This window comes from Manacus candei, unplaced genomic scaffold (assembly GCF_025592945.1).
Source record: "Manacus candei isolate 608988 ecotype Guabito, Panama unplaced genomic scaffold, ASM2559294v1 h1tg000018l, whole genome shotgun sequence".
In the NCBI taxonomy this organism is placed as follows: Eukaryota; Metazoa; Chordata; class Aves; order Passeriformes; family Pipridae; genus Manacus; species Manacus candei.
The window spans coordinates 7516283-7526738 of NW_026138066.1; the positions used below are offsets into that span (position 1 = coordinate 7516283).

The 10456-nt window shown below is 57.7% G+C and overlaps 2 protein-coding genes across 2 annotated transcripts in view; one reads left to right on the forward strand and one right to left on the reverse strand.

Moving 5' to 3' along the window:
* The window catches only part of LOC127470004 (arf-GAP with dual PH domain-containing protein 1-like), a 95346-nt gene extending 85703 nt beyond the window's left edge, over window positions 1–9643 (forward strand). The window contains exon 10 of the mRNA XM_051785040.1: window positions 9634–9643. The gene's annotated coding sequence lies outside the window, so the exon portion shown is untranslated. The remainder of the gene's footprint in view (window positions 1–9633) is intronic.
* Window positions 351–8665, reverse strand: CDC42EP1 (CDC42 effector protein 1). Its single transcript, XM_051785038.1, has 3 exons — window positions 8269–8665; window positions 3867–4755; window positions 351–2822 (listed from the first exon to the last, which is right to left on the reverse strand). The coding sequence occupies exons 2-3, from the start codon at window positions 4306–4308 to the stop codon at window positions 2026–2028; spliced, it is 1239 nt and encodes a 412-aa protein (XP_051640998.1). The 5' UTR covers window positions 4309–4755; window positions 8269–8665; the 3' UTR covers window positions 351–2025.
* Window positions 9644–10456: the final 813 nt, after the last annotated feature.

A 10456-nucleotide genomic window follows, 5' to 3' on the forward strand; every position in this document is an offset into this window, starting at 1 on the left:
GCCTGAATGAACAGGCTGAGGATGTCTGATGTCTGATGGGCTGGACAGGTGTACCTGAGCCAGCTTTGGGAATGGTACTGATCTGCTCCAGGCTGCAAATGAATTGTTGCAGAGCTGGACAGGAAGCTTTTCACCCTCCTGTATGCTACATGGGCCCAGATGGATAGGATGTTGCTTTATGTGTGCCCCAGAGAGCGGCACAAAGTACCAGGTTTATTAATCCAGGGATCCCAGAGGTGCTGGAAGATCCTGCTGAGGGTAAAGAGGATAGGATTTGGTGGCTGGGGCACCAGCAGACATAGCAAGGAAGACGATAAGGTCACGGCAGCCAAGAGGAGGCACCAGAGAAGTTAGTATCAAAACTGTTTTAATAAGGACAATAATAAGTGCATGGCATACAGAGTGGAGGCAGAAAGGATAATTCCATGGATGTGGGTCTTTGGTCTGGAGCTTGTGTTACAGTGTGGAAAGCAGAGGGTGGAGGGGAGCTCGTCCTGAGAGCCTGGGTCCCCGCCCTGGAAGTGGGGATAAGGCTGATCCTGCTGGGTATCAGTGGCCAGAGCTGGGGACTTCTTGAAGCTGGTGCCTGCCCCAGTTTGGTGCTGCTGGCTGGTGCAAGGCAGCCCCTCAGGGAGGCTGAGGAACATGGGCTTGCCCGTAGCCTCGGTGGCCTGACTGTGAGTGGCACTTGCATGAGCAATATGTGTGCACCCCGGAGCTCTTTATTCTGCTCTGAAGAGCTCCCTGCCAAAAGCAGCCAGGTCGTGGCTGAACTGTGTGGGAGCAGAGTCTTGCAGCCATGGCCCAGCATCTCCCCCCGCTGCACACCCCCTCCTGTCCCAGAGAACAAGGGGGGTCCTGTGAGGGTCCCTCTGGTGACCTCAGACCCCGAGCATGCTGGCTCCACACCATGGCACAAAGGCGCTTCTGTGAGGGCCAGTTTGCACGCGGGGCAGCGTGGGGGGCAGCTCATTCCAGGGTGGCTGCGTCGCCCAGGGCCACTTGGTGAGGGACATTCCATCGTCCACACTTACCCCTGGGAAGGGGTGTACTGGGAAGAGGGGTGTGTGCATGGGGAACGGGCAGAGGGGCAAGGATGGAGACACAAAATGCCTGCCACCACCATGAGGATGGTGGCACAAACTGAGTGGCTTCAGAGGAGGAGTCTCCTTGTTCTGAGGCAGGGGAAAAGGAAGGGAGTTTCAGGATTTGAATTGCAGAATTTGGTGACCTGACAACCTGCCTCTGCTTCCAACCAGCCAAGAAGTTTCTTCCCTCCCTGCAGAGAGGGGTTGGAGTCAGGAAAGAAGCCATCCTGAGTGATGCCCAGCAGCAGGAGGCAAGTGGAAAGACTCCTGAAATTATCTCTGTGCATGCTCTCACCTCCTGAACACTGAGCACACAGCTTTTTGGGAGAAAGGGGAAAAGAGGAACCTTAGGTCTTTGCCTGCCCCTTGGGTCCCCAGCTGACCTCCCCTAGCACACAGATGTGCTATACTGAAGGGTCTTGCACTAGCTGGAGCTGGGGAGATTCCCATCCCCTACATGCCAGAGCTATTGGTGGGAATATTTCTGGGAGGGCACCCATGCCAGTGCAGGGGGAGGTTGAGGGCTTCAGTGGGAGGATGGGGTATGTCCGCAGACATGCTGGTGGGGCCAGGCCAAGGGCTGGGAGAGATGGTACTGGGGAGAATGGGATGGGGTAGGAAGGAGTTTGGGGTTTCTTTGGCACATGGGAATGTCTCTTTGGTGTCTAATGGCAGTGAGGCCAGAGAAGGGGCGTGATGCCTGGCACTGCAGTGCTCACTGGCCCTTTGCAGCAGCCTGGCCCAGACCTAGGGAGCCCCCCACGAGATAGGCTCTCCTCCTGCCCCTCTCCGGCCCACCCAGTGTCCCCAGCTTGGCAAGGTGGTCACCCACTGTGTCTGCCGGTGACATTGGCACCTGAGGGTGGGGCATGGGGAGGCGGGCAAAGACCCCAGCACCAGTGTCTCTGGTGGGGCCTGTGATGGGAGGGGTGGCCATTCACACCTTGACTTCATCATCCTCTTCCTCCTCCTCATTGGCATACTCGAAGGAACTGCTGTGCCCACCTCGGACACCAGTGTAGCTTTCCTGCCGGCTGGAGAGATTGGTCTCCTCCTCCTCCTCTCCTTGGTTCCAGCTGACCTCAGGAGACTGGCTTTCCTTTGTCACTTGTGACCGCCACAAGATGCTGCTGGGGCTCTCCCACAGGGTCTGTGTCCGGGCCTGCCGGGGACCCTCGCCCTTCTCTGAGCTCCGTGGGGTGCTGGTCCCACCGTAATGGCGGGCCAGGACCTGGGTCGCTCGATCAAATTCTCCCGCCTCAATGGTGCAGTCGTTCCAGTGCCCCTGCCACGGGGTCCCTCTGGGCGCTGCCCCTGGCCCCGAAGCCCACACAGAGTCCGCTCCAGCACCTTCGATGGCATGTGCCTCTCCGTTGGCATGGACTGACAGACCTGGCAGTGAGCTGGCCCCTGACAGGTTGCTCTGCCTGGAGTGGTCCCAGAAGCTGGATGTTGACTTGTCCTCTTCGTGGGATGCACCCACTGCTGGAGGGACCCTGTCCTTGGTCCCCTCACCACACAAGAGGTGTGGGCCATCCTCCCCCACCTCATTCCCATTGGTTTCAGAGAAGCTCATCACCTGGAGGAGCTCGCTCATCAGGGAGGGCCCCAGGTCCAGGCGGAAGGACAGTAGGGAGTCTGAGCGATCCAGCTCATCTTCTCCAGGAAAGGTGCTCTCTTGGGGCTTTTCCAAGCGAGGGACACGAGGGATGGTGCAAAACCCGGACTCCAGCCCTGTGAAGCAGAAGGGATGGCTGGTGAGGGGAGGGGATGGCTTTGTGGGAGGAAGCCTACCTTACTTCTGCAGGGACAGGGGACACTTCCGCCACAGTGGCGCAGGTCACGCTCCCGTCAGTGGCACTGGCCTCTAAAGGACAGGCCAGTGTCTCTGTGGACATTCCCAAAGCTCAGAGTACAGCGCAGGGTATCCAGGTGCACTCTGGGCTTGGTAAGATGGCAGCGGGGGCTGAGCCAGACAGGTGGGACCAGGAGATGGCAGCATTGCGTCAGCTTGCCCTTCCCTCTGAGCCAGGCCACCTCCCCTGCCTGCTGCAGGCCCCCCAGATCAACCCCCCCAGACCCAAGACCTTCTACTCCAGACCTCCCTCCCTGGGGAAAACCTGAGCCACAGCCCAGTGCTGTGAGGCTGGAGAGGAGGCACATAGCTGTCCCATCCTATCCTTTCCACAACCCTTCCCTAAAGGAGACCCTGGCTGTGTGGGAAGGCTGGAGAAGGGTGGATGGAGTCCTGTGAGGAGCAGCACATGGAGATGTAGAGGTTGGCACTGCCAAGCAAGCGGCTAGAGCACCTGTGTGGAGGTGGAGAAGCCGTGCCATGAGTCTCCTTGACCTTGTAACCTTGGAGTGGGCACTGCTCCACGTCCCATCACCCTCTTAGCTTCCTCAGGGAGGCTGCTTATGGTAAAGGTGTAGGGCTGGGGCTAGATGGAGGGCACTGCCTTACAACTACTCCACACAGGCTGCCAGCTGTGTGGGGCTATGGGAGAGGGGGAGAAACAGAGAAACCATCCATGCCCCACTTTGGGGGACACCCTGGGAGGAGACCCTCCAAGGGCAGGAGCAAGGACCATAGTTCAGAGCAAGGTTAGGGTTATCTGCTCACAGGGATTATCAGGACTGGGGACTCTTAAATGTTCCATCTCTCCTGAGAGCCTGAAGTCCCTCAGTGGGGAGGAAACTGAGGTATGGAGCAATGGAGAAGGGCTGCAGAGGATGCACAGTACCGGGGTGCCAGCCTCTGCCCTGCGCTTCACTCACCATAGGCCTGGTGCGTTTTGGAGAACCTGTTGGATGCACTTTTGAAGGAGAACTTGCTGGTCAAGCTGCGTCCACCGCCACCATCATACATCCCCTCGTTGAGCTGCGGCAGGGAGATGGCGTTTTTGATGATGGGCGAGATGGCCGGGGGGGCGGGCGATGCCCCCGCCTGGCCCCCACTGCCCCGTCTCTTCAGTGGCGTCCGGCGGACGTGCCGCAGCGTCCGGGTGAAGAAGTTGTTGGCTTTGGCTGTGTCAGCCCCGCCGTGGTTGCTAAGGAAAGAGGTGTCCCCAAAGACGTCCCCGCCGCGCCCCACGTGCATGGTGTGCCGGAAGTCCCCCAGTGGTGGGCTGATCATGTCTGGCGTCAGCTCCGACTTCAGCCGCCGCTTGCCATGGGAGCCTGACACCCAGCTGAGCACTGGTAGCTTCCCCAGGCTCATGTTGCACCCTTCACCTCACCCTTGCCTCTGGAAAAGCCCCAAAAATCAGCCCTCAACAGGCTTCCAGCACTGAGGTGATCTGTCACATCCCTGAGCTTCCCATTGCTTCTGCACAGATTCTCTTGGGGTAACAGCTCATGTCACTTTGGCTTCCAGCAGGTTTCCTGCTTTTCTGCACTATGTCGCACTCATGAAATCACTCTCAGGGGGTACTTCCTCAGTGGTGAGGACAGTGGTGGCACTGAGGTGTCCCCAGGAGGTGTCTGGGTCAACCCCGGTTCTGCAGAGGCTGCTGGAAGCTGTGTCTGGCCGTGGGCTTTAGGGGTTAATCCTCTGTCTTCTGCCACTGCTGGGAGAGTGGAAGCCAGTCACAGATGAAGCAGCGGGTGACAATGGGAGCTTGGAGTGGACTGGCAGGGCAAGTGAGTTGGTCCCCTTGTTTCCCACCTAAACAAGGTAAGAGGAACAGTTAAAGCCTTGGAGAGGATTTTCCCAGCCATATTGACTGAACCCCCTGAACTGTCTGGAGAGATTAAAGGCAATGTATAAGACAATGGGGAGGTTGCTACTGGCTGTCCCCCTTGCCTGGCCTTCCTCTTGGGAAGGAAGAATAAGGCTTTCCTCCAAATCACACATGCTGTCCCTCACCTCTCTGACCTCCCTCAGTGTGCCTCAGTTTCCCCCATCTGCAAAGCAGCTTGGCCAGACCCATGCCACAACACAGGCTGAGGATTTCCCTCGCAGGCAGAACCTCCCAGAGTAGTGCCCTGCCCGGCTGCCCCGGCTCCTGAGGCGAGAAACCTCTCCCTCCTTTTTGCTATTCAGATGAACCCTTGAGGAGAGGGTGAGGCCTGGGGACTGTGTGCTTCTCAGGGAGGAGTGGTGGGACGCAAAAATGCAATATTTGTAAATTGCTTTGTTTGTCCTTCACTGGCTGGGTCCCCAGGTACGGGGCAGACGTGCTGGAGAAGCAGGGAGCTGGCAGTGTGGAGAAAGCAGCTGCTTTGCAGGGAGGGGAAACTGAGGCATGGCAAGGGAGGGGATTGCTCAAGGTTGGAGGAGAAGGTGGGATGGGACCCTGCACTCAGGCGGGTCCTGGAGGCACTGAGGAGCAGGCGGGAAGCAGCAGCTGGATGCATGATAGCAGGGCGATGACTTCCCCAGTCAGTGAGAAGGACACTCAGATGGGCAGATTCCCCATTGGCATGTGGGCAGGTGGAAGAGAGTGGGTTGGGGAAAAGAGAGGATTTGGATACGGAGCATCTCCGAGTATCAGTGCTCTGGGTAGCCACCTGGGGACATGTCCCTCCCTGGGGTCAGTTCTGGGGCCAGGGGAACAGGATGGAGCTGAGTCCCTCCATCAGGGCTGGTTTGGAGGACAGCATGACAAAGGGTGATGCAGAAGCCTCACATCCCTTGATCTTCATATGCTGGGACCCCCATTGCTGCATGGCTTTGTCTGTCTCCCCCTGTCATGTTGCCTGCCTCTCCCACCTGTCCCCGTGTCACTTCAGAGTATCCAGGCACTGCCAGGGTGGCAAAGGCTCTAGTGAAGGGGAGTCCTGGACATGAAGTAGTTTTCCTGGCTGGCTACACGTGATTTTGCTTTGCCCTGGCCTTGTTTGCTCACCTGGGGCCCCTCTTATCTGCCAGGGGTTAATGCCTGGGGAAGGGAAAACAAACCTCCCTCAGCAGTGCCCAGCACCATTGGCTGCCTCCCGGGGTGGCAGCGGCCGGTGGCACGAAGGGCAGGTTGGATTCCTGCTGGCCCCCAGCTCCCTGGCTCATGCAGCTCAAGTCTTCATCCTGCTCACAGAGGCCATGCAATGCTGTCTCACAGCCGGGACATGGCAGATGGTAGATTTGGGGTGGGAGGACGACTGGGAAGCTATTTCCTCTCTCTGGCAGAAGCCCACCCATAGCCACTGGGTCAGGGCTCTCCTGGAGTGCAAGGAAACTACTAGGGTGGTCCCTGCAGCGCAATGGGAGTCTTGGGACCACAGGGAGAGAGATGCAATCCCATTTTTGAGCTGTCCCCAGGGTCTCCCAGGAAGGCACATGACCCTGGAAGAGGGGATTAGGTGAGCTACAGCCCTCAAGTTTTCCTTTCCCTCTGCACATTGGAGCCCCTGAAAAACACAAAGTGGGGACTCTGCCCTTCAGCCTGTGCTGCACTGGCCAGGGCTCTGAGGGGTGAACTCCCCTACTTCACCCCAGGTCCCCTGTTCAGCAGAGGTGCCCTGCAGACCCTTGCGGGGGACATCACATCTTGGGATGGGGTGGCAAGGGAAGGAGGGATGTGGGAGGAGAACTTGCTCCCTGTCTGGACAACTATTGAGTGGGGAGCTTGGTGGAGGAAAGAGTTTCTCCTTCCTTGTCCCTTGGTCACCACAGGGAAGCAAGCTAGTACCTGGCCCCTGGCTCTACCTGCCTGCTGGCAGGCAACAGGCACTGGGAGGGGAGGGAGGGAGGAAGGGAGGGAGGGAGCGAGGCAGCTGGTGCCCAACCCTCCCTGGATGGCAGGTTTCTGGCAGGCCTGTTGGGTTTTTTCTCCTTCCAATCTCCTCTTTTTTCTCCTTTTCTCTGCCCCTGGTATGACTCCCTGAGGACTGTGCCCCTTTGAGCTCTCTCCTTCACCCAACCAGACTTCTCCGTGCCAGGGAAACTCGTGATTCTGCGGGCAAAGGGTGACCTGTGTGCTGTCCTTTCCTCCACTGGGCAAGGGAACCACTCTGCCTGGCCATCTGTCTGTCCAGGTGCCACTGCTTCCATCTGGCAGCCCTCTGTGTTCGCCAATTCTCAGCAGAAAGCCCACAGCCCATCACGACCTCCCCTTCCCCGGCATCCTCTCTCTGGCTCCCTCCTCGCCTCCTCTGGGAAGCCCCCTGCCCTCAAAGACCCACGACCAGCACCTCCTCCTCCTACTTCCAGCCTGGCCTTCCCCATTTCCACCCTGAGTTCAGCTGGTTACCACTGGTTTTCCACTAGCCAGGAATGGCCTGAGCTGTTCTGCTTGCTGGGAAGAGCGGAAACCAGAAAGGGGGGGAAAATAATCCAGATGTCTAGTTGGCTGGAGCTGCTGAAAGCAGCCGCTTCCCTCCTCCTCCTCTCCTTACACCCCCCTCTCCCAAAGGGGACATACTCCAAAAGAGGGTGAGTAATTTGGGGTGGTCTCAACAGTGGGAAGAGCGGGTGGAAATTGTTGTGGATGGCCAGGAAGGCTTTCCCAGCCTTCCCAAGTGCCAAAAAACCTCCCTTTCCCCAAAGGAAGGGAGGCAGAGGTTCCCCTGTTGAGTGACTGCTCTGGGATGGGGAAAGCCAGCAGGGACAGGCTTTTGGGGAAGGGGGAAAGGGGCTTAGCTGGCTGGGCTGGGCCTCTTCCAGCTTCCCTGGAGCCGTGCCGGGCAGTAGGCAGACGCCTAAATCCAACTCCTGTGCTGCTGGCTGCTATATATATCCATAGTGATATCTCTCAGTATAACAAGGATATTTTTCCAAGTAGACGTGCTGGGACTTAGAGGGAGGTCAAGACTATGAAGGTGGGCAGTTTCCAATCATCCCTTTCCTGCCCTCTTACGATAAAGTGCTCCCTTTCTTCCTCCATGCCTCCGAAATCAAGGCGCCACGAGCCTGCAGGGTTTTGAAGGATATCCAGAGCAGAGTTTGGGAAGCCAGTGTCCCACTGCCTTCCCCCATCTGTGGGACCCTCTTCTCACTCCCTTTCTTTCCTGCCTCTTTCCCCTGGCCCGCGTCCCCTCTCCTCACTCCCCATTTCCTGTTGCATTCCTGCCTTCTTGTCCCTTTCTTTTTTGCCATCCTCCCCCTCTCTATCCCCTTGCCACCCTCCCCCCGCCCCGCTTCTCCCCTCTCCAACCACCCTCTCCACCCTTTTCCTTCTGCTCCCAACACCTCCCCCTCCCCAGCTCTACAGACTGATGAATCAAAATTTTCAGGATTTACCTCTTTCGAACCAGAGTTATTTTTCCCCGTCCTCCGGACGAAAAGTTGCGAGACACTCCCCGTGGGCCCCTGTAACTTGCTCCGAGGGCTACTGGTGCTGCGTCCTGGAATGGAGGTGGGGGGAAACGGGAGGCATGTCCCCCCTCCCTTTTCCCACGGCTGTCCCCTCTAGGCTGGCTCTCCCAGGCTGACGCCCTGATGCCACGGGAGAGAGGGAGCGAAGCTGGCGGGGAGGGGACGTGGGAAGGAGGAGGGCGGGCTGCAGCACTGCCGAGCCAATCCTCGACTCGGCAAGAAGACCAGAGAAAATGAGATTTATTCCAACTATCCAGGACAGAAAACTTCAGGAACTTCTCTGCCGCTCCCCTCCTCCTCCCCACTTCCCCAGTGCCATTTCCCGTCTGCCGGCATTTGCTGCCTCCCGCTCCCGGGCGCCCGCTTCAATGGGTTTGGGGGAAGGGGGAAGCCCAGGTTGCTGGCTAACCTGGTTAGGGGAGCCTGGTGGGGCACAAAGGAAAGGGCTTTGACCTCTCTGTGTGTGTGACCCCTCGGGTATCACATAGGGTCGTCTCATCCCATATTGGATAGAAGTCCCCACCAGTGTCTGTGGTGTAGTAGTGCCAGTCAGGACTGGGGGGGGTAGGGTGGGGTGGTCATTCCAGGACCTGTCCATAGCATTGTGTTGGGTGTTAGCAGGATAACAGCCTCCCTGAAGGCCACGTGGGCCAGGCTGGCATTTGTTACAGAGTAAAGACGAGTGTCACAGGTTTGGGACAAGCTTCATATCAGTGGCAGTGCGTCAGACGAAGGTGAGGGGGTGGCAATGGATAAATGCAAGGAGGTGCTCTTTGATGGCACCAGGGAGAATTTCTGCCCACACACAGAACACCACATCCCTCTGGCATTTTGCTTCATCCATCCTTGCTGGTCACAGGGCAGAAGACCCTATAAGTGCCTATGAGGGGCAACCTGCTGGTGGGTGCGGATTCACCAGTGCCATCAGTGACCCTCATGGCCTTCAGGCAAGACTCAGTGGCTCTGCTGGGGACCACTTGGCCAAGCACAAGCACTTATTCAGAGCCCTTTGGAGGAGAAGGGAGGTGTCTCTGCTGGTGAAGGCGAGACAAGACTTGTTGGGGTTAAGTAGGGCCTGGCTAAAGGGATGACAAGATGTCTGCAGAGGAGATGTCAAAATGGAGCCTGGCCTCTTGCTGGGCTCAGATGGCTCCTACTGGGGTGCCCAGGCAGCAGCACCTTACTGCTCAAAGGTTTGCTAAGTAGTAGCGGGATTTTGGCACTGTTCTCAGCCTCTCAGCCTCAGGCTCCTCTTCTGTGAAACGAAGTTGGGTTTTCTGCCTTCTGTAGAAGTCTTCCCCATTGGGAATTAAGAGCATATGGACTGTGCATGTTGGTGGTACTTTAGTGGGTCTGTGTCTTGGAGGAAGATTGGAGCTGAGCTCTGATGGGGGAGCTCTGCCATCAGCAGGGAAAGGAGGAGAAATCATGACCTGCATTCTCCCTGCTTGTCAGAGGTATAGTAGGCATCCCTTCCCCCAGGTCCTGCTCAGAGGAAGCTAATGGGGGTGGTGAGAGAGGCAGGAAAAGACTCTTTACTTGGGTCTCCCCCTCTGCACTGCTGCCAGTGCATCTCCCCCCACCCTGCCTGAGGGGCTCCCCCTCACTCCCCTCACCTCCATCCCCACACCCTTGCAGGAGAGGCTGTGTCAGGGAGCAGAGCCCAGCGACAGCAGCCGTCTCCGCTGGGGAATGCAGAACAAATCTTTTCCAGATGGGACAGGGGCCACGTTCTGCTTCTTGCGGGGCTGCCGGCTCTCCACTCTCTCCTCCTCCTCAGTCCTGCTCCAAGCATCTCTGTGCTACAGGCCAGGATGGGCTCCATTTCCAGGAAAGCAGATGGAAATCCCCCATCTTCAGCACTCTTCCCCAAACCTGTGATCTTGTGGCCATGCCAGCCAGGCTCTGATTTTTGTCCTGAGTCTAGCCCTGAAGTGCTTTGGAGACCTCCATGGTGTGTGCCAGCTCCAGGTCTCCGTACCCATCCTGGCCTCTGGCTGCTTGGTTACACCGATACCCCCTTCTTTCATATACAACTGCCTGGAACGTGAATCTGTCCAATCCTCCCTCTTGGCCTAGTTATCCACCCTGGCTGGTAAATGAGAAGTAGCTG